Below are 25,086 nucleotides of genomic sequence, written 5' to 3'. Positions count from 1 at the left end.
AATTTACACAAAATTTTTTGATTGTTTTGATATTTTATAAAATATTATTTAGAATTTAAATTTAACAATATTAACCAAATATAATAATAAATATGTTTTCAACAGTGAAATAAGTATGGACACTTTTATAAAAATGATATATACTTTTTTGAAAGTTATGTAATTTATGTTTCAATTTTTTTAATAGTGTTTCATGTTTTCCACCTACAATATTAATTTAATAATTTCATTTACACAAAAAATTATTTGATTGTTTTGATATTTTATAAAATATTATTTAGATTTTAAATTTAAAAATATTAACTAAAGATAATAATAAATATATTTTCACAGTGAAATAAGTATGGACACTTTTATAAAAAGGATAGATAATTTACAATATAACAGGTAAAAATATGACAAAACCAGATTCATTATGACAAAACCGGTAAAATTTACTTGATATGTTAAAAGTATGGACACTTTTATAAAAAGGATAGATACTTACCGATAACCAAAGTTTACCGGTTACCAAATTTTTTAATAGTTTTTCATATTTTCTACCTAAAACATTATTAGTTGTCAACATAATAGGTACCGCTAAACCGAATTTATTAAATACATTTTAATGTATCCGGTAATGCTGTATATTAGCCGTATATTAACCCGCCTTTCCTGAGACATTCCCCAAACTTATGGTGGTTGAATTGTTTGGTACTTTGGTTTCACTTGGATTTGGTTAATCTCTAGAATTTTATAGGCAAAAAAAAATTAATTTTTATCTTTGTAGTAGACTCAGTTTATCACTTTCGTTATTATCATATTTTTGTATCAATTTAACTCTTGAAGTTGTTTAATTGCATCATTCTATAACCCTACCCTTAACTTAAAACCCTAAATTACAACCCTTAAACCATAATCCCATTATCTCTAAATCTTAAATATTAACTTAGGATTTATAATTTAACGTTTTAAGTTAAGGGAAGGGCATCAAATGATGCAATTAAATAACTTTGAGAGTTAAATTGATACAAAAATACGATAAAGACGAAAATGATAAACTTAGTCTACTACGTGGGCAAAAATAAAACCAATTTTAAACATCCTAATCCAGTTATGACTTGTGAAATCCATATCCACACGATTTAAATATTTATCAAAGAAAATTATGATTTGATCTGATTTAATTTTAGTTTTATAAAAATTATGTTATTATCATACACAGATAATTTGTGAAAGAAAAAAAAACTGCTGCATATATTTCTCCAACTAACTAATAAAAACGAAGAACAATAACAAAGGCAAATGGAGATTCACAAGAAAATAATCAAAGCCACAAAGCACCAGCATCTTTCAAAATAGGCACAAGTTCACCAGAGATATGAGTAGACATTACCCTATCCAATCCCCCAAACAACTTCCCTCCCACGAAAACAGCCGGCAGCTGAACCGCGCCGAATCTCGACAACTCGTCGACCGCCGTCGCCTCTTCTTTCCCTTCGTCTACCTCCAAAACCACCGGATTCACACCGTGCCCTAGCAGCAACCTCATCACCACATGGCACATGCAGCAGCCACGTCTACCGAAAACCACCACAGCATTCTCCTCCACCAGTTTCTTCATACTATTTCCGGCGCCACAATTTGTGACAAGTCCCCCGCCACCGTGGAGGAAGTCCTGAAGCGGCGAACGGCTGCCGGAGACTGAAGCCGAATACGATTTATAGGGGGTGGCTTCTTGCATCCAGAAAACTAAAGATAGTTATGGGATCAAGGGGAGGGGTATTGGTTATAATGATGGTGTGATTTATATATAATCAAGTGGGGAATGAAGGTGAAGACTTCAACGTCAACGCCATCTACGCACCGTGGGACGTCATAAGGATTGTGGGTGATGAATACGTCACCATTTGGAAGACAGATTCTCATCTGCCATTTGTTGGTTATTTGCTAGGTCCATAAACTGAAGGTGACGTTGCCTTTATCTTCTCGGCAGCGTGTTGAGTCCCAAAAAAATAAATTCTGAACGATTATAAATGGTATTTGTTTAAAATTTTTATTATTAATAATAATATATATATTAGATACAATTGTTTTAACTTAATTTTTTTTAAAGAGAATAGCATTTACGCAACATAGTAGACTAAGAACAGTTTTAAGTATAATATTTTAAAAAATATTTAAAAAACATATTCTACGTTCAAATCATAATTAATATTTAAAATTCAGTCAATAAATTTTAGAATAAATGGTTAAAATTTTTCAGTAATATAAATTTTTAAATTATAAATTAAATATCGATTAAAAACAAAATTTTCTTTTCTCTCCGCTAACTAGAATTATCCATAAAATAACACTGGACGACTGTACAACCCACTAGACTGATGTTCAACCACGATGAACGGATGACACATTTCTGAAATCAAAACCCTCAAAGGAACCTCTCATATGTAGCTGTATCTGTGATTCCCTGCTTGTTCTATTTTCCTTTTCTTCATCTTCCATCATGTCGACGGCGAGGTACTCAGACGCGGGTGCCTCATCAAAAGTACTTACCGAATAAGAAGGCTGAATGACGGTGAAGTTTCGATGGAAGGCGAGGTCTGGACTCTGGAGTGAAGCATCGAGTGAAGCCCGAGCCGGCATGTAATTACTTTTCAGTGCTACGTTTCTTCTGGCGTTGGCTCGCCATCGGTTCAGGCCTTCCGCCACAGCTTCTGGGAAGACACTTTTCTTCATAGATGTCCCCATCTGTTAAGAAGAAAACGTAAGTTGCATTGGTTGAATGCATCTAATACTTTTAAAAAAAAAATCTTATTAAGTCTCAAAAGTTCTAAAAATTTTAGTTAACCCCTTTTTAAAAAAAATAATTAAACATTTAAAAAATTTAAAAATTTTGATCTAAATCACTAATTTTGTTAAAATTTCAAGTAACCCTTAAATCGGGTTAGTATGATCCATCACTATCCTTCAATAATTTTAAATATTATTGTGAATTTAACGTGAAACATACTTAAAATATGTAAACCAAATTTAAATGTGTATGTGTTGCACATACTACTTCGATTTCATGTGTTAGAAGTTGACAATATCATTAATAGTTGCATGTTTACAAGCAGAGACCACATCAAATCCTATTAGTAGTTGTCTCTTAAACAAATGTGTAGACTAACGAAGCACTTAATTGATATTTTAAAGATTCAATTAAACTTTTTGAAGTTTAATACGAACTTAAAATCAAGATCATAGTTTAAAGACGTCGGGTGCAAATAACCCTATGAAAATTTTAAAAAAAATATTAATTACCTGAGTGACTGGAGCATAGAAAGGCAGGGGTAACATAGCCACAAAGGATTTGAACCAAAACTCCCATTACTAATCTTATCACAATGTCCTCAGTTCTTCGATGGAAACACGATCTAAATCCAAATTCATACTGCAATTTATTTAAAGAAAAATGTTAAAAAAATTCAATAAAAAATGAAAAATTAGCGGTTTGAATAAATCATTGGTTACCCAAGTCCATGTGAAGAATGCCAATTGAAAAGAGTTCTGAAACAAAATGAAATGCATGATGTGGAGAAGCAACTCGGGCCACCCAAACCAGAAGAATCCATCACTCGGCCTAACCAGGAAAGCTCCTCTCACAACTCGGCCTCTGTGTTGGCTATCCAAACACATCCTTGTTATGATGCCTTGGAGTTGTGTTCCCACCAGCAATAGCATCTGTTAAACCGAATATGTGTCGGACATAGATATCGAACACGAACACTGAAAGAAAAAAAATGAATGGATTCCTGGCCTGGGTTCATGTTATTTTACTTACCAATAGTCGAAAGAAAGGGAGCCAGAGACAGTTATAAAATGCTGCAGATGACATTTAAAATGAAACGGATTTAGCATTAACAGGCTTAATTATAAACCAGTATGTATGTATGTATATATATTGATAATCACCATGTACATTGAAGAATATGAAGTACATCGAGAAGATCCAAATCCAGAGGCTGAAAAAAAAGTTAATCACCGGTTAAATCCATAAGATGATTACTCTCTGCAACATGCAAATGAATCCGGAGTACACTCGTCTTTGTGATGTGATGCGAGTTTGAATATCTAAAGATGAACTCAAATACCCAAAGTGAAAATTTCTGACTTATATTCTCATGAATTCAACAATTCGGGTCGAATTGTGCCGGAGAAAAAGACTAACGGTAAGATTATTCATATCAAATAGACTAACCTTATCCCCACAACAACTCCGAAATCCTTTTCCAAAGCTCTTTTTATATACTTTTGGAAGTCAAAGTTTCTTCCTTCTGAAAAATGGGTCTAGGGAAACAAAAAATAGGGTCAGAATCTGCATCAAAATGAAGCAATGAGGTGTTGAAGTATTGTTGCGGAAGACGGCTGTCGGATAAAGCAAAAATGCAACTGATAATTTGAGAAAATAAAAATTGAAGATAAAAGAGACAAAATTTACGTGGAAAACCCCTAAATAATATAGGGTAAAAACCACAGGCAACGGTAGAAGAATTTCACTATGAGAAAAAATATGAATTACAACCTCTCTCGATCTACTAAGGAGAAAACAATGATAATTCTCTCTTGATAAAAAGGAGAAAATAACTCTAAAAAAACTCTCTAAAATCTCTCTAGTATTGGAAGAAAGATAGAATGCTTTGGGATGGTTTTGAAGCTAAATGATGTAGGGTATTTATAGTTGAAGCCTTAAGGACTAATCTTGTAAATACCCTAAATTGTAATGACTAAATTTGTCATTTACCCATTACATAAATTCAAAGTTTGGTGGCCAAATTTTGACCACATTTGTCGTCCAATTATGCTACCATATTCAATGCACCGAAAGTGCAAAGACTTTCAACAATCTCCCACTTGAAGATTTAATTTGGAACAATCATATCTTCACACCATTCTTTCTACCTTGTACCTTTATGTTGCTTACGTCTCTGACAGGCCACAGGAGGATCGACACCAGGTAAATTTATCAGCGTTGATCGCCTTCATCATGAACTGCTATATTGTCTTTGGTATGGATCTTCTGCATATCTACCGTCCCTTTTTCACCTTTTCACGAATAAAATGGTACTGAACTCGTATGTGCTTTGTCCTTGAATGAAATACTGGATTCCTTGCTAGATGCAAGACGCTTTGACTGTCACAAAACAAAGAGACATACTCTTGATTGTGCCCAAGCCCCTCCAATAGCATCTTCAACCAGATTGCTTCTTTACTAGCTTGTGTAGCTGCTACATATTCTACCTCTGTTGTGGATGTAGCCACAACTGACTGCAATTTTGAAACCCAACTTACAGCTCCACCAGCAACTTTGAACACATATCCTGTAGTAGATTTGCTTTTATCCAAATCCCCTGCATAGTTAGAATCAACATACCCATTGATAAGTAAGTTTGATCCTCCGTAACATAATGCAACATTTGAGGTCCCTTTGATGTATCTCAGGATCCTCTTCATTGTATTCCAATGCTCTTTGCCTGGATTCGCCATGTACCGACTAACCACTCCCACTGCTTGTGCAATGTCTGGTCTTGTGCATATCATAGAGAACATTAAACTTCCCACTGCTGATGCATACGGTACTCGAGACATCTCCATCATCTCTTCTTCACTGCTAGGACTCATACTGGAGGATAATTTGAAGTTAATAGGAAGAGGGGTAGAAATTGGCTTACAATCTTTCATGTTGAATCGTGACAAGATCTTCTTCAAGTAATTCTTTTGTGAAAGCCAAATCTTCCTATTACTTCTGTCTCGGTGAATTTGCATCCCTAGAATCTTGTTTACTGATCCCAAGTCCTTCATTTCAAATTCCCTAGCCAGTTGTGCCTTCAATTCATCAATATGATCTTTGTTGGGTCCTGCAACCAACATGTCATCCACATACAACAACAATATAACAAAATCGTTATCACTAGACCTTTTGAAATAAGCACAAGGGTCTGTATTAAGTCTGTTGTATCCAAGGCACATAATGAAGGAATAAAATCTCTTATACTAACACCTCGGCGCCTGCTTTAGACCGTACAGAGATTTGTTCAACCTGCAAACCAAGTTCTTCTTTTCTTTTTCTTCAAAACCTTCAGGCTGGAGCATATAAATATCTTCTTCAAGATTTCCATGAAGAAAAGCTGTTTTAACATCTAGTTGCTCTAGATGTAAATTCAATGTAGCACACATTGCCAAGACTACTCGAACTGTTGTTAGTCGAACCACAGGAGAAAAAATTTCATTGAAATCAATACATTCTTTCTGAGCATATCCTTTGACCACCAGTCTTGCACGATACCTCTCCACTTGATCGTCACCATTTCGCTTGATTTTGAAAACCCATTTGTTACCAATTGGCTTCCTTACTTGTGGTAGTGGCATAAGGTCCCATGTATTATTTTTATGAAGGGCTTCAATTTCTTCTTGCATCGCCATCATCCACATTGAAACATCTGAACTGTTTATTGCCTCCTGGTATGTTGATGGCTCACCGTCCTCTGTTAAAAGGAAGTATGCAACATTTCCTTCTATAACATAATCTGAGTGCCAATTGGGACGTCTTCTCACACGATCTGATTGACGAGTTGTTGGAGCTTCAGAACTCTCTAGTTCTTATTCATCATGTGATGGTTCTGCTTCAGAAGAATCTCCTTGTTCAAATTCCTTTTCCACATGTATCTGAGTAGTCTCTGACTTTTCAGCGCAATCATCGTCTTCTTTTCTTTGTAGTTTATCTTCTACAAAGATAACATCCCTGTGAATGATCACTTTGCGGGCAGTGAGATCCCACAAGCGATACCCCTTTACACCATTAGCATACCCCAAGAATTTGCATTTCCTGGATTTTGGATCCAGCTTTGAAATTTCTTGGGAGTTGTATATAACATACACAATACTTCCAAATACATGGAGGTTTGAATAATTAGCTGGTTTACCAGTCCACATCTCCATTGGCCTTTTTAGCTCTATTGCAGTTGATGGAGCTCGATTCACCAAATAACAGGTGGTATTGACTGCTTCTGCCCAGAATGATTTTTCTAGGCATGCATCCCTCAATATTGCTCTTGTTCTTTCTAACAAGGTTCTGTTCATCCGCTCTGCCACTCTATTTTGTTGAGGAGTGTTTGCCACTGTGAACTATCTTTTGATGCCTTCTTTCCTGCAAAAGTCATCAAATTCTTCGCTTGTGTATTCTCCTCCATTATCTATTCTGAAACACTTGATCTTGTTTCCAGAATCAAGTTCCACCCGCGCTTTGAAGTTTCTGAAAGTTGAAAACACATCTGACTTCTTCTTAATAGGGTACACCCAACATCTCCTGGAGTAGTCATCAATAAATGAGACAAAGTATTTTGCTCCACCTAGGGATGTAACTGGTGTTTGCCATACGTCAGAGTGAACCAATTCTAGAACACTTTTGCCTTTAGAATTTGACGTGTTGAATTTCAACCGGTGCTGCTTACTTGTTATACAATGCTCAAACAAAGTAAGTGATACCTTTGTTAAGCTTGGAAGTAACTTTTTCTCCGCAAGGACTTTCATTCCTTGTTCTGACATGTGTCCAAGTTTCTTATGCCATAGCATTACAGAATCTGAACTACATGAGGCAATAGAGGCTTCTGCTTCTAGCAAAGTCTTTCCCTTCAGCATGTACAAGTTTGCAGCTATCTTTTCGCCTTTCAGCACCACAAGCGCTCCACGGAACACCTTCATGATTTCATTCTATGTTTCAATCTTGTTTGCATTATTATCCAACAATCCGTAGGATAATAAATTTTTCTTCAGGCCTTTCACGTGTCGCACATCTCGAACAACTTTAATTGTTCCATCATACATCTTCAATTTGATGGTTCCCACGCCAACGATATTTAAGGCATGATCATTGCAACTATACACAGATCCTCCAGAGATAGGTTCATAATGATGGAACCATTCTCTACTTGAGGTCATGTGATATGTTGCTCCTGAATCAATGAGCCATATATCTGCATATCTCTTTCTACCTTCCACGGTGGTTGACGCTTCACAGTATAGAGCATCTCCATCATCTGAAGTGTTTACGGTATTGCCTTGTGGATTGGAGTTTTTATTTAGACTCCAACAATCCTTCTTCAAGTGAACCTTCTTTCCACAGTTATAACACTTTAAATTCTTCTTGCTCCTTGACTTCGATCTACCATATTTGTGACTGTTGCTTTGGCCACGTTCTGTTGATCTCCCTCTCATCGTTGACAACGCTTCTACTTATTGCAGATTTACTTGTCTGTCTTCCTTGTTCTTACGCCGTTTTTCTTATTGTAGAACAACAGCTGCAACGTCATCGAAGACTAGACTGGTGACATTACTGTTTGTCAAGTTGATGATGAGTTGATCATACAAATCAGGTAGACTTTAAAGTAGACGTTCAGCACGTTCTTGTTCTCCTATTGTACATCTCAAGGATGTAAGCTGGGAAAATAACGTGTTCAGTGTGTTTAAGTGCTCCGTCACTGAAGTAGATTCCGACATCCGGAGAGTGTACAATTTCCTCTTAAGGAAAATTTTATTGTGCAACGATGTGGCCTCGTACAATTTGGTGAGATGATCCCATATTTCCTTAGTTGTCTTCTTCTCCTCGATGCTTGACAATACTTCATCTGCTAAGGCTAGATGAAAGTTTACCATAGCATTTCCGTCCATTTCGATCCATTTGTTGTCATCTGTGTAATCCACTGGCCTTTCACTGATAGCTGCTAGATAACCGTCTTTCCTCAGGATGGCCTTCATCTTCAATTTCCATAATGAGAAATTTCTCCCATTGAATTTTTCAATATCAAATTTCGTTGCCATAGCTTCTTTTACGGATAGCTCCCACTATTTTACTATCGTGAATAGTTCTCTGGAACCTTCAAAGAATGGGTAATAACTTCTTACTTTCTTATGTTAGAGGATCCACCTTTTGGTGGCAACCACAAAGACAATAAACAAATATTACACACTCTAATATGGCTCGGATACCAATTGTTGCGGAAGACAGCTATCAGATAGAGCAAAAATGCAACTGATAATTTGAGAAAATAAAAATTGAAGATAAAAGAGACACAAAATTTACGTGGAAAACTCCTAAATAATATAGGGTAAAAACCACGGGCACCGGTAGAAGAATTTCATTATGAGAAAAAATAAGAATTACAATCTCTCTCGATCTACTAAGGAGAAAACAATGATAATTCTCTCTTGATAAAAAAGGAGAAAACAACTCTCAAGAAACTCTCTAAAATCTCTCTAGTATTGGAAGAAAGCTAGAATGCTTTGGGATGGTTTTGAAGCTAAATGAGGTAGGGTATTTATAGTTGAAGCCTTAAGGACTAATCTTATAAATACCCTAAATTGCAATGACTAAATTTATCATTTACCCATTACATAAATTCAAAATTTGGTGACCAAATTTTGACCACATTTTCCATCCAATTATGCTGCCCTTTTCAATGCACCGAAAGTGCAAAGACTTTCAACAAGTATTACAAAAGGGATGGCCTTTACTGTGATGAATCCATGTCTGAGAGTAAAGTAGTCCACTTTGGAAACAGATGCATAGAACTGTCGGAGAAAACATGCCCGCAATGCCAACATCGTTGGTTTAACAGATTTTTCATGGCACGCTGATGATGACGATCGAAGTGACCAAAATTTGACTAACCGACCAACGGAGAAATCTGTGTTCGCTCCAAAACCTCAGGTGTCGCCTTGCGAATGAAGTTTGATGGATGAGTTGGAACCTCCGAGGATCTATTTCAATGGAGGATTAGGAAATGTGATATGCTCCGTAAAGCAAAAGGTTCACAACAAACCTGTTTTCAGCATCTTTGAACTTGGAAAGCTTACCGTTTAAGAATTGATATTCTAATGTTCTTGTTTCTGCTTCCCAAGATTTCCACCTCCTCATCTGCCAAACAAATGGAGGCGATCATGTAAAACACATTTCATACTTGGTCAAACTTGATTTCACCTGAAATATAATCTATAACCCTCAATTTTTAAGCTGGACTATTTACATTGTTAGATGTTGTGATTCGATTTCATTTTGATTCAACACAAAAGGTTTATGATTCCTCGGTTTGATTAAGAAATAAATTGGAATTTTTTTTGAGAATATACAATGTATGCCATTTGGGATAGATATTTGGAAAAACAATACTAGTATAATTGACCTTTATATGCTAGATAATTGGTATATAATATAACTCTATCTCTATATGTTTTTTCAACTAGGTCTTGATTTTGTCTAATAAAATAAGAGTTATATATGTATGTCGAATTGTGTCAAGTCATGCATAAATTTTATCCCTACACGAATCAACATACCTCAATGTTTAAAGGAATTGTTATTGTTCCTAGAAGTCACGGGTTCGAGCACTAGCGACTGTAACAGGGTGATTGAGCGTTCGTTGTCAAATGGTTTAGAGTATTCAGAACATATACTACTTTGTAATCACATTGGCTTAATAAAAAAATTGTATAAATTTTATCCCAAAAATTGAGTCGGATTTCGAATTGGATGAAACTTCTTTAAACCTTGACCGGGTGACGGGTGGAGGGATGTTATACTCCAATCCTGTGTGGATTAAGAAACTAACTCGACTCATAACCATCCTCAATTCTCGTACTAATATTTTGAAAGATCTAGTTAAGAACCCAAATCCAATAAATTTTGACCCTATCAGGTCGATTTTTTAAAACTCGACTTCGGACTGAATTTTATGGAGAAAGTCAAGGTTCAATGGAGTAGGATTTAGGGTAAATCACATGCCCGACTCATATAATTGCTAGGTAAAATTGGATAGTTCTTGAAACTAGGGGGACCAAAAAGGTGATTTACACATCCCTAGATCTAGTTACACTTTCAACGTTGTATTAGAAAAAGAACAAGTCAAAAATGAAGTAATACTAAACCTCCATTGCTGGGCCAATACAATAATAGAAATTAAAAGCACATGGAAACATCAAAAGAGAATTGAATTCTTTTCCTAAACCATGAGATTTGCAGAGTAAAATGTTTTAATGGAAAAAGAAAGGAGAATGAACCTTTGCCATTCCAAGACTGAATGTGAGGACGCATGACAAAGAATGGAAAAAAAGCCAGAACGAATACCAAATACTGAAGTTCCATCACACCTTGTCTAGACAACAATGACACCATTCCCTGCTCCAAAAATGCCATTTCAAACACTAATTACTTCTTAAATCTCATACCCTATGTCATGGTTGTATCCTCAACATAACTTAAAATTATACTTTTTGAGTATTGGTGGGTGTCGAATCACACAAATAATAATACTTGCTTTTAGAAATATAAATTTGTAGTAGTGATAAGCAAGGTCGAATCCACAGGGATTGGGTAGACTTATTTTAATGAAAAGTAAAGCAAATAAAAGGGGTTTTAGAATTGAGAAAAAAATTAAAAAGAAAAATCATTTAAAATGTAACCCCCTCAGACTGATGCGGATAACCCGATCCGATCTGGAGTGTCACATTAGGGCCACCGGAGTGACCCACTGTAAAAATCTCAGAAAATGTAAAACTTTTATTAAAACATGTAACTAACAAATTGATTTTTCATTGTTCAGAAATAAAACATGTTTTCATACTCGTTTATAAAACAAAATACAATTACATGCCCCCTAATCGCGTGTACCATACTCTGTAAGCAACGCCGGAAGAACTCCCTTATTGATATCGATAACTGCACTGGTACAATTCTTTTAACCTGCAATGATGAGTAATAGAGTGAGCTTCGGAAAGCTCAGTAATACAGAACTACCTGATGATGCTAAAGGACATGCAGATAAATGGAAAGCCATAATTTCCTTATTAAATCAGATGTATACAAATTTTTAGAATAATCTGAGGTTCCACTGGTAGTTAATCGAATAGATTCCATGAATATCTCAGTTCATAGGAAGCATTCATAGTATCACGTTTTTAGGATATCGAATAGGATGTCTAGTGTGTTCTAACAATACAATAAAATCATAATAGGTACAATAAACGAGTAATAGTTCAGTAAATCATCATAAAACCATAATGAAATTTCACTTTTGAAACTTGTATTTTAAATCCTTTTCATGTAAACCATCCGCAGTTCCTCAGAACTACGTCCGTAGGGCTTACCTTAAGCACACAGCAAAAAGCAAGCCACCTAAGGATAGGCTTTGGGCCTGTATCCTTAGGCCTGTAAGTCCGTAGGGCTTACCCTAAGCACACGACAAAAGGGAGCCAACCTAATGGAGCATCTTGGGGCCCGTGAGCCTACCCAAGAGTCACATTAGGTCTGTAATCATCTTTATTATATATCAGTGAAAATCAATAATCATATATCAGTCATAGTTCATAAACCATCACCGTAAGTCGGTGCATCATAAAGCAGTAACCATAGATTTTAGTGTACCTCATTTCAAAACAGATAAAACAATTATGTAGTACATAGGGAACACACTAGAGGATCCAAGTATTTTTCAGAGGCATTTTGTAATTATCGGTAAGGATAACATGAAGCTCGTGCAATTTGATCGGATTCTAAGAACAAGGTCCTATTGGAGAGAATCGATTATTAACCGATCTAATCAGACATTTAAAGTTGATACTTTAGAATTCCACTATGATTCATGTGCATCAGGAAAGCGTTCCAGAATACCCAGAGTGATTTGAGCTAATAAAGGAGAAACGAAGCTTCAAGACATTTACAATCCATGTTAATCGATCGGTTTATCGAACAATTCGAACTGAACAAGCTCTCTGAACTAATGCATGTCGACCCGTCAATTTACTGCCTTTTCAGAGTATTTACTCTTTAATACAAAAAATTCTTGTCCATAAATCATCTTCGTAATCATCGCTGAATAGATCTTCCAATAGTCTTTATTTCATTTCCATATTTCAACGATATCAGGAAATACATACGTACTTAATTCATGTTTTATGACCCATAAGGATAATTCATCATGTAAGTTCAACAGTGTTCCCAAACTCATCAAATCACCTATTTAATCCTCAGTCATTGAGGTTACTCAGTTCGTTTATCAGTCAAGTCTATCCCGATTACTTCAGAGCTTTCCAGATAATCCAGACGTTTCTGAATTTCAGATATATATTGTACTTCCGTTTAATTTAATTTGGTCTTCGTGGTTGATTTGTCTAAAAAATATTCATTTCTTATTATTGAATGCGACCTAGAGTTGAGTTGAGCTGAGTACTTTCAAAATTATCATCGAACCACACTTGAGAAGACGAACACGTATTCAAGTAACATCTATACATTTCAGGTACTGACATATACACTAGCATTGATTGCTCGGCTTAATATGTGATCCATAACTTTTAAGAGCAGTACCATATCCATGTTTATTTGGATTCCTTAATTAATCCAACACTTATACTAATTTTAGGTCATAAGGGTATTTTGGTCATTCTGGTGCCCAGTTTCATTCCATTCTTTTTAGAGCTCGAGGATATCCAATCATTCTTGAGCTTGGTAATATTCTTGAGTCTTTTTCATTACAGGGGTATTCTGGTCATTTTATAGATCCGATGTATTTCAATTCTTTCCTTCAATTCTGTCTTATTATTTAATTCCAACTTATCATTTATTCCAGACCTTTCAAATAATTCTGACAAAAGAGCACCCTCGATAATTTATTCTTAACTCGAAGATTTTCAGATCGATTGTCTTCTCAGAAGTTACCAATAGGTTATCAGAAATTTTATGTACAAAGACAGGATCTTAACAATTAAATACGTAATTCATTGAGTTAAGTACAAATCCTCAGAGAATTTTCTCATTCAGGGTCAACTCGAGCTATTTTTACCTTTCAAGGGTATTTTCGTAATTTCTTAACCAGATGATTTCGGTATTAACTCTTAACGAGCATACTTATAATTTAAAGATCCTATGGTTAGTTGTTTCCTCGAACATTCTCTGATCTTGAAATGATTCCTTAACAGACTTCTAGTATCTTGTAAAATCCCTATTGAGGTTAAAAACCGGTTATCCATAATTTCCAAGTAAAACTAACATTTCTTATACACATCAATAAATTTATCAGATCAATATGTCTTTTCAGATTTACTAATCCACTTTCAGGGACAATTCTTGTCATTTTCCAATATAAGGGTAATTTCGTAATTTTACCTAATCGAAATATTCTCATAATTTCTCATATAAGTACCTTTAACATTTAACCTTTGATGATATAAGATATAAGTTACAAATCCAGGGCTGATTTCTTTATCACTTATCACAAACTTGTAATTTAATTCTAACAATTCCTCAATCTCTTATATTAGTTATTCGATCCGTATTCAGTTACAGAATTTCTACCAAATTCATATCGAGTGAATAAATTATTCAACTCCACAAAAGTGACCAACGTTATCTTATTCATGCATTTACCAATATCAACATGTTCCATAAAGCATAAAGAGGTAGTAAAGTATTATCTCGATTTGCGTGCCATACTGATCGACCAATTAAATTCCATTCGAACGCCCTTAATCTTTAATTCAACTTCTAATATTTTCCTCACGATCCAGACCATCAAAATTACTAACTCGTATCCAAATAATTTCCCTCGCCATAAAAATAACTTATTAGAATCTAAACAATAATTTAAGGACTCAATTGGTAAAATTGAAAACTAACGATGCCATCAAGATAGTTAATTACTTAAATTAGTGACTAAATTGATCTTGTAAAAACTATTATGTCATAAGTATAAACACTTGGAAACTAAGAGACAAGGTAAAGATCTTACCAAATTTGGATGGCACACCTTGTGATTTACTCATTTTACACTTTAATAATAGCCCCCAAAACCACATGAATCCATTGCTCCATTTCATGTTTATTTTTAAATTGTTTTCTCTTTCTCTGTAACTACTCCATTTCAAGTGATTCCAATTCCAAAGCCATGTGCACTATGCCATTCCTTCATTTTGCAGATTTCACAAATTCTCATTTTTTTTATTCTTCCGTGCTCTTCATATTTCAAGCAAGGATGTTGATCAAAAGCTGATATGGTTCAACGATATGGCTTAATACGTTTAGCTTGATATTCTTTTGATTTCGTCGATCTCTGGAGTTGAAGATCCGTAGGGGAGTCTTGCTAAGCATGTTGAGTTGGGCACAGCTTCAATCCTCCAAGTGAAATCCAAAGCTTCTTGCATGGCTTGGTTAGTTCCTCTCGATATTTCACCATATGTCGCAATTATCTTCCATCAATTGATTCAGCTCTGGGTCTTTCGAAGTGTCTCTTGATATCACTGAAGATTGTTTCCTCGCTTCAAACTTCTATCTAGCAGTAGCCAGTCAAGGCACTACTTCAGGTGAAGCTCTACACTTTTGAAAATCCATGTAAGCTTCCAAGAGGCTAGAGTACTGAGGATGAGCAATGATTCTGGCTTTGGTGGCTTTTGTCTTATTCGAGGTTTTGCTCCCTTCTTATCGGCGATGAACCGCTTGGTGCCCTCTAAACAAAAGGATAGTGAAATTGTCTTGACCACGTTGAGAGGTGATTATTAGAGAAAAGGAGTTGTCTTTGGCTGTTGATGAACATATAGAGATATGTTTATCATAAATTTTCACTCTGAGAATGCTTTTATTATAATGCGTTATTACACACTCTCCATCTCTTTCATAATTGAGGAGTGGTTGGCTTGGTGCCTACATATAATAATGGCATTAACAAGTGGCCATAATAATTGCGACGTGCCAATATACATGTGATCTTAATAATTACTATAGCCAAAACAGGTGGCCGACATACATTATTTACAATGATCTTCAAGCTTTCTTCACTATCATTTTCATTATTTTTAAACTAAAATAAATCTAACCCCATATTGGGGTGTGACATAAAATCAACCAAAAATTTAGAGAGATTAATATTAAGGAAATATCCAACTAAAGGTATAATTTCAGAATTGGTTCAGAGAATTGATCATAGATGCAATGATAAAATCTTCTACTTTTCACTAAATTGGTTATGGTTATTGAGAAGCTTTAACAACCTGTCTCTCCTTAGTTTCTCGATAATCAAGAGAAGCTCTTTGATTATTTCCCTAGTTAATGAACAACCCTAGACAAGCTCTTAAGATTTAATCCACCAACATCATTAATTTCTAGAGGGACCACCAATTCTAGCCAACGAATACACAAGCTCGATTCATTTAGACTAGGTTATATACCTTCATAACATAATCATAATCAACCATGTTGCTTTACCACTAATATTAGAACGTTTAAACAATTACGGATTTAAAGTTCTAAATGGCAATTTATCAACCTGATAATTGAACAACAGATCATTTGCACAATCAATCAAGACAATAATTCTTAATAAAAACAGAAGATATATAAATAGCAAAGAAGTAAAAGAACAATGAAAATTATTTAGATCTCACAATCCTTGAAGAACCAAAACTTCAATTATCCTTTAATTGGAACAAAAGTATTTAACTACTCATAATTGAAAAAAAACTAAAAGAAAATAAAGATGAAAACTGATGTAAAACTTGATGATCAACTAATGAAAGCCCTAGCTCCCCTTTTATAAGGATTTTCCTATTATAGATAAGGAAGTTTCCCTTAAAGAAAATCCCACAAAAATAGGAGTTTTAAATGCCCTCATCTTTTTCTAAAGATAAGAATAAATCAAAAGAGTCTTCCAGCCATCATTAAACTCTTTTCCCTTTGTAAATTCGTAGCCCTAATTTAGGGTTACACGGACTAATAAGGCGCGCCCACGCCTTAACTGAAAACTTCTTCTGCGGTAGTTCAGGATGAATAAGCCGTGCCCACGCCTTATGCGAAAACCTCTTATGGTCTTGCCAACTTCTTGAATTCTGATTTTTCCTCCTTAATTTGGGGATTTTGTGAAGATCATGCTAATCATTAGATTTTGAACTTGTTTTATCCAAATCTTCAACCTAATCCACAAAATACGAAATATAATCAAAATCCATGATTTAAGCAATTTTAGTTATTCAAATATGAGGAAAATATCATAGAATATATGTCTAATATGCATCTTATCAAATTCCCCCACACTTAAACCAATGCTTGTCTTCAAGCATACAATAGTTCAAATTCATAACTCTTCTCAACATCAATCCTTCTTCTTCCTTTGCTCATCCTTCCATGATCAAAATTGTCATGCCTTAAAGAATCAAATCTAAACACAAGTAAGGAACGAGCAATTCGTAGAAGAAATTCTCATAAACCAAAACACATGAATAATCACTCCATCAATCTTTTCGAAATCAAAATGTTGTGGGATCTAATACCCTCACATTGGATTCACTCAATACGCTCGAAGTGTTTAAGGGTGTCAACAAACTCTCAAGCCAAAACATAGAAAATTTTTACCATATGCTTGCTAACCTATCACATCCCCACCACTAGTCAATAAATTGAATGCATAAAAACCTCAAGGTCTTAAACAGGGTGTAATGGGGCTTAGGCGAGGTTTGATAGAAAAGGAATTTGAGTTGTTTTATTGAAGGAGTCATACAAACTTATCCACATGGAACTCAATCTTTAAATGTTCTCTTGATGAGTGTTCAGAATCGTTAATCTTTGTTCGTTATTTCTTCGATTTTGTGGAGTTATTGCTGCTGATTTGGTTGTGTTATGCCTATTTTCGTGCAGGTCCTTACTTTCTAGAATTAGTGAAAAAAATAGACGAATTCTGCATTTTTTTATTTTTTGGTCGCGGCTGGAGACATGGGCACGACTCTGGGCATGACGCGGTCTGACGTGGCAGTTTCTAGAAGGTCCAGTTAGTGGCGGCTTCTAGAAGACTTCGTCCACACGCCTTCTGGAAGATTGACGAGCAAAGTTGCATTAGGAGACTAGTTTAAGTTTGAATTTAAATTGAAAACAATTATCTTTTGTATTATTTTATTATTTTCTTTGTTTATCCTTTAGGCTTTGAGAGGCTATAAATACCCACTTGGGGTAAGCCTAAAATGATCATTCAGAATACATTCTTCTTTTCTCTCTAGTTTTTATAAAAGTTTTATCTTTTCTTTTTCAAGTTCTTTTTTATTTTTATTTATTTTCAAGTTTTATTTTTATGCTAAGTATGACTTTTGTCATGCTTAGCTAAACTTTTCATAAGCCGAGAGCTGTCGCGATGATTCAATTCCAACGGGAGAATTGAAACGGTCCCTTAATATCTTCGGAATCTCTCTCTCAATCTCTGCGCTTATTTTTTTCAAAATCAAAATAGTTTTCAAAATCGAAGATTGACTTTGATCAAGAAGTTGTTACGATTAAACGTGTGGGAGGAAGATTCGGCTTATAGAAAGCAATTCGACTTCCTGGGAACACACTTGGCGAGATAGCTTCGCCAAGAGGGAATTGAGATCGGAATTGACGGTTATAGAAACAACAATCCGAGTCGGTCGCCATGAACTTAAACGGTATTTGATCTACGACAATAGATGTTGTTAGAATCAACTACCGAAGCCGGAATCAAAGATTGCCTTGGGTATTCGGTATACAAGATAGAGTCACAAGGATAGCCCTTGTAGACAAAGTAACCGACGTGAATCCCGAAGAGAAAATCTTATTCGATGATCTAAAGGAAATTGAATCAAAGCGAAGCTTGAGGCTACTTTTACCGTATTTATTCACAATCTTCATACTCTTATTTTTATTTAAATTGTTTTTATTTATTTTTACCATTTTAATCTCATATTACAAACCCCCCTTTTTACTATTTTCGCCTGGTTAGAACCATTCAAACATTAAATTGTGATTTTCTAAGTCCCTGAGGATTCAACCCTTATTTCTCTATACTACGTATTTCCTTTATTTATTTATTGAGAATAAGGAATTATTTTGACATCGAAAATGACAGTTGTCAAATTGGCGCCGTTGCCGGGGACTTCGCCAAAGTTACTAATTTTTGTTTGTTTTTTATTTATGACCAAGACTAATCCGGGCACATTAGTGGAGTACAACCCGGATATCGAAGCTGAAGCTAGGAGACTCCACGCACAGACACTTCGGGAAAGAAGGAGACAACAATTAGATCCAGAAGAAAGATCAAATTCAGGTAATACAAATCCGATGGCCGAACCTACTATTCGGGAGTTAGCCGCGGCACCCACTGAACAAGGGCCTATGTGCATTGATCTTCCCCAAGGCGAAACTCCATACCAATTGAAAACTGGCCTTATTCATCTCCTCCCTACATTCTGCGGATTGCCAAATGAGGATCCACACAAACATCTCAAAGAATTTCACATGGTCTGCTCTAGCATGACACCACAGGGAGTAACCGAGGACCAAATAAAACTTAGAGATTTTCCTTTTTCCTTAGCCGATTCGGCTAAAGAGTGGTTATTTTATCTTCCTCCTAATTCTGTAACTACATGGGCTCACATGACTCGTTTTTTTCTTGACAGGTTTTTCCCTGCAGCAAAAGTAAGTGAACTACGAAGAAGAATACTTGGAATCAAGCAGCTTGATGGAGAGTCACTTTACGACTACTGGGAGCGTTTTAAGAAGTTATGTTCTAGTTGCCCACAACATGGGTTAACCGAACAAACACTCCTTCAATACTTTTATGAAGGATTATCTCCCCTGGAAATGAAGATGATCGATGCAGCCAGCGGTGGAGCCTTGGTGAATATGACTCCTACCGAGGCTAGAGACTTAATATCGACGATGGATGCAAATTCCCAACAGTTCCGCGTAAATAATGAACATTCTCGAAGGGTTTATAAGATAAGTTCATCTTCATTAGAAAGTAAAATAGATAAGTTAACTGAAGTCGTAAACTCTCTTGTTGCAGGAAAGACAGGACAAAACCGAGTATGTGGAATATGTGCATTGCCTGATCATCCAACAGACGGTTGTTCACTGATTCAAGACGATGCAACAGCTCAAGTCAACGTAGTCGGAAACTTCTCGGGATCTCCCAAAAAAGCTTATAATCCTTACGGTAATACATACAACCCAGGATGGAGGGATCATCCGAACTTCAGTTATGCGCAGAACCCGAGACCGAATCAAGGCTATCAAGCGAGACCTCCACCACAACAACAGCCACAGAAGACATTACTAGAATCGATTGTCGAAAGGTTAGCACTATCCCAGGAGAAATTCTAGACCCGAACTGAAGCCCACTTCCAAGAGATGGACAAGCAATTGAGCCAACTGGCTCAAACCGTGGGGAGATTAGAGTCACAAAGGAGGCTACCATCACAAACTGAACTGAATCCAATAGAGAATGTTAGTGCCATCACCCTCCGAAACGGTACAATTGTTGAACAACCAAACCCTAAGGAGGTAAGTGCAAGATCCCGGAAGAAAGAAGAAGATTCGAACTCCCAAAGGGAAGAAGAAACAGTTGACGCAGGATCCCAGAAAGTGAACGATGAAGAACAAATGGACGATCCGAAGCCATCTCCCTACGACGTGCCACCGCCTTTTCCATCAAGGTTAGTTAAAAAGGATAAAAAAGTTGAGGAAAAGGAAATCTTAGACGTACTTCGGAAGGTAGAAGTTAACATACCTCTCCTCGAGGTTATCCGAAAAGTTCCAAGGTATTGTCGGTTTCTGAAGGATCTCTGTACGACTAAAAGGAAGCTTACCGGGGTCGAGAAAGTGGATTTAGGCGCGAACGTCTCAGCAGTTTTCCAACGACCACTTCCACCGAAGTATAAAGACCAAGGTATGTTTTCAATACCTTGTAAAATTGGTGAGGTTAAAATCAAGCGAGCTATGTGCGATCTAGGTGCCTCTATCAATGTAATGCCTCTCTCCGTCTATAATTTAATTTCCACCAAGCCTTTGAAGGAGACAAGAGTTACACTTCAGCTAGCCGACAAATCAATAATTTATCCTGAAGGACTCATAGAAAATGTTCTAGTGGAGGTAGAAAACTTAATTTTCCCTGCTGATTTTTATGTGATTGATATGGAAAATGATCGTAGCAACATTGGTTCTGAAATCCTCCTCGGTCGTCCCTTTCTGAGCACGGTAAATGCAAAAATTGATGTTCGAAGCGGTATTCTTACTATGGAGTTCGACGGTGAGATCTTAAAATTTGATGTTTACAAAGCAATGAGATATCCGGATAACGTTCATAGTATTAATTTTGTTGGCATTTTTGAACTTGTTGATGGTAAATCTAACTTGGTTGACGATTTATGCAAGGAGTCGGATGATAACAAAGACGCCATAAGGGAGTTCAAAAATATTTCAGTTGTTGATTCAAATTTGATCTTAACTCCTTTAAAAACTAAAGATTTACCTTCCTTTTTGCAGGTACCAAAAATTAAGTCGAAATCATTAAGGAGTCGTTTGAAGAAATCATTTTTTGGTAAAAAAGATGTTTTGACGGCCATTCTTCTGGACAAGATTTTAAAATTGGGAAATATCCAAAGAAATCTTTATGAGAATTTTCAAATTTCTCATAAGGAATTTCTTAGTTGGAAAAAACGACTAAAGTGGAAGTGTTTGTCACAAAACCTGTAGTCTGAACCAGGTCGTCGAGCTAATGACGTTAAATAAAGCGCTTCATGGGAGGCAACCCATTGTTTTCAATTCCGTTATATTTTTTTTCGATTAAGCATATTTTATTTAATTTTATAGGAATTTCAAACTTAAACAACGAAGAATTGAAAGATTATCATTCGAACAATGCCAATTCAACCCCTAGGAGCATGTAACGGTGCACGTTAGCACACTTCTAAGGAGACCGATCGACATTAAATCTAGGGAGTACTCTAGTCCTTCTCTTGCACTTTAATTTTTTCGTTTTGAGGCAAAACGCTTTAAGTGAGGGGGAGTAGAGTGTAGGATTGAATTTCCCTTTGCTTATCTTTATGTTTTGAATCTAGTATGTATTGGTTGAATTGGTCAGAAATTTCATTGATTGTCTTTGTCTTGTTGAAAATTTTTGGAATGCTATGCTTGTTTGGGAACACATGATTGTTTATGTTAGGATATTCTCGATAGCGAATAGCATGAATTGTGATAAGTTGGTATTTTCTGTGATATTCCATGACTTTGTTGGTTGAAATGTGATTAGCTCAATGCATGAAAACAATTTGGTGAGATTTGAGCCTTTACGAGCATATCATTTTCGCTCTCATTTTGTTTGATTGAGTGTGTCGAATTTGACATTGACATTCTAGAACCTACATGTTAAATACTGTCGAGATTACACATGAACATGATGCTTAAAAATGATTTGGGCACCTTAGGATTAACCATTCCGTTTCCCCACTAAATAGCCTACCCATGCATATTTTCCCTTAGTTAACCACTTTTGAGCCTATTTTCATTTCTTTGTTTCCACCATATTCATAAACCTGAGCCTTTTTATTTTATCCCTCTTTTCTACCTTTTTCAGGGCAAGTGAATAATTTTACCATTGTATTCTCCATCACAAAAAAAATGTTGAAAAAAATGTAACAACCCGATTTTCAAAATAATATTTAATTGAAATTGGATGGTTTAATTGTGAAAATTTGGCGAAAATTGGGACTGAATTGAAAGATTTTAAAACTTGGAGCTTGTTTTAAAGTTAAAGAAAATTCAAGGACCAAGCCCTGAATTTAACCTTGGAGTGTCGGCAGGCAATTGTTATATGCGTGATTTCTGTTTTGAAAAACAGAAATCAATTTCACAAATCCTTCCTCACGCACACAACTTCCAAACTCGATTCCGACGCCGTCCGAATTCTGATCGTTGTTTTGAAACCACCGTTGTGTTCATCATCGAGCGAGGAACAAACCCTTCAAATTAATTGAAGCGAAACGCGGCCAAACGTCGGGAATTTCCAGTCAAAGTAGCGACGTTTTTGTTAGCTCTATCGCCGAGAAAATCTTAAATTCACCGCTGATCGTTGCTCCGTTTACGACACCTCCCGCACCATCGTGTTCCTTGTGCCGTTCCGAGTCCACCGGTGTTCCCCTTTTTCTCCGGCGACGGTGGCGCGTGGGGAGGTGAACCGGTCAAACTTCCCGATTTGATGAATTCGAGCTCTCCGACGTTCAAAATTTTGAACCGAGCTTTGTAAGTATCTCGAAAACGCTCAAAATAATTTTTAGAAAATTTTCCGTAATTTTTAGAGCCCCGGTAGACACCTCACGCGCCACACGCGCCGCCGTCGGGCGAGTGAGTGACCGGTTCAACCGGTTTTCTTAAGAGTTAGACCGGTTTAACCGGTCACGACCCGAACCGTTGACCCGACCCGACCCGTTGACCCGACCCGTTGACCGGTGCTATTCTAGTAAATAATTCGGTTTTAGTGCTATTCTGGTAAATAATTCGGTTTTGGTGCTACTCTGGTAAATAATTTGGTTTTGGTGCTATTCTGGTAATTATTTTAAAAAGGGTGATATTTGTGTAAAATGTTCAACAGTTTGTTGACCTCCTTTGACTAGAACTTTGACCGGCTTTGACCGACTATTAAACGATCGTTAATCTTTTCCGAGTATACCTATTCTGATATTTTTCGACGTGCCGAATCCGTTTCTGTGGTCCGTTTTGTCAAATTCGAATCCGAAGGTCTCCAAATTGATGGTTAAAGTGGTTGACTTTGACTTTGACCAAGAATTTGAATTTTTGGAAAGTCATACTTTATGTTTTTCGATGCCCTAATTCCGATTCCGTAATCCGTTTGGCCAAATTCAGACTCGAAATACCTCAAATTGATAGTCAAACCCGAAAAATGCTTATATACTTAAGAAGTTTAGCTTTGAACAATTAAATAGGATTTGGGACTGATAAATATTATTGTTTGAAGGTACAAGAGACTCTCCGGATCGTTCGACAGCTCGACCCAGCTCTTCTAGATCAGTTAAACCACGTGTGCCAGTATTCACCCGTTCGAAACTGTAGCAGAGCGTGGTGAAACCAGCAATCAGTAGATTTGCTATTTGAATCTATTGTCGAGGTGTGTTCCCTACTTATTACTGAATTGTTTTATTGGTTTTAATATGTGGTACACCGAATTCATTGGTTATTGTTTTATTGATGCACCAATTTAATGTGACAATTTATGGAATATGGCTGCTATCTAATTTTTGTTTTGAAATGGTATATGATTACCATGTTTTTGGATTTATGGAATTTATGTCACGGTGCAATTGAATTTTGGAATTGAATTACGATGGAATAGCTCTGATCAAGCTAATTGGGCCTAATGTGACTCTTGAGGGCCCCAAGATGTTTCATTAGGTCGGCTTTCCTTTGCTGTGTGCTTAGGGTAAGCTATATGGACTTATTGACTTGGGCTTAAGGATACAAGCTTCAGAGCCTATCCTTAAGTCGGCTTTCTTTTTGCTATGTGCATAAAGTAAGCTATATGGAAAATAATTTTGGGAACTACTGATGGTGTACCAGAAAAGGGTTTAAACTATGATTTTTAAAAAGTTAAACTCTTTTACGAATTTGTGAGATTACTGGACTATGATTTGTACCTATTGTGATTTTATGGAAATGTTGGGACACACTGAGCCTAGCTCACCTTTTGAAAATGTTTTCCCCCTTTCAGATACTGTTGGTTAGATACCTCGGTTCGAGCACTTGGAGGATCAACATATCTCTTGAAGTAAATCAGATTGTAATGTTTTTATCTGGCAAGTTGACTTTATTTTGGTGACATGGACCTTATTTTAAAATATCATATTTTATAATGATGACTCTTTTGCTAATACTGCTCGGTTTATTGTGATTTTGAATTTGAAGACATGTTTTAAATTAAATTATTATTTATTGGTACTATATTTACGAGTTGGATTTTGATAGTATAATTTGTTTATAATTTCATGTTATTTATAATGTGATTTTATATTGATGGAATAACGGTTTCGAAAAATGTCTTTAATAATCATAATGTGATCCACTAGACTTAGTCGAAACGCATAGGCCAGGTCTAGGGGGTTACATTTATTGGTATCAAAGCTTTTGGTTTTTAACCCTCGGACTGTGTATGAGTTCACATTGAAAATACAGTTTTGAAATATTTTACAAAACGAGTTACTAAGGCCATGTCACAAAGTTATTAAGATTTTAAC

General features: G+C 35.9%; 1 protein-coding gene and 1 pseudogene across 1 annotated transcript; both read right to left on the bottom strand.

The window, feature by feature from the left end:
- Window positions 1-1,267: 1,267 nt before the first annotated feature.
- On the bottom strand, window positions 1,268-1,753 carry LOC120214609 (glutaredoxin-C9-like). The gene has a single exon (XM_039212460.1). It carries the CDS (start codon window positions 1,721-1,723, stop codon window positions 1,307-1,309), a length of 417 nt encoding a protein of 138 aa, XP_039068391.1. The 5' UTR covers window positions 1,724-1,753; the 3' UTR covers window positions 1,268-1,306.
- A 614-nt stretch (window positions 1,754-2,367) lies between these two features.
- LOC120214624 overlaps window positions 2,368-25,086 on the bottom strand; it is a 37,840-nt pseudogene continuing 15,121 nt past the window's right edge.

Source organism: Hibiscus syriacus, unplaced genomic scaffold (genome assembly GCF_006381635.1).
Source record: "Hibiscus syriacus cultivar Baekdansim isolate YM2019G1 unplaced genomic scaffold, ASM638163v2 tig00110078_pilon, whole genome shotgun sequence".
Lineage (NCBI taxonomy): Eukaryota > Viridiplantae > Streptophyta > Magnoliopsida > Malvales > Malvaceae > Hibiscus > Hibiscus syriacus.
This window is presented reverse-complemented; position numbering and strand designations above follow the sequence as displayed.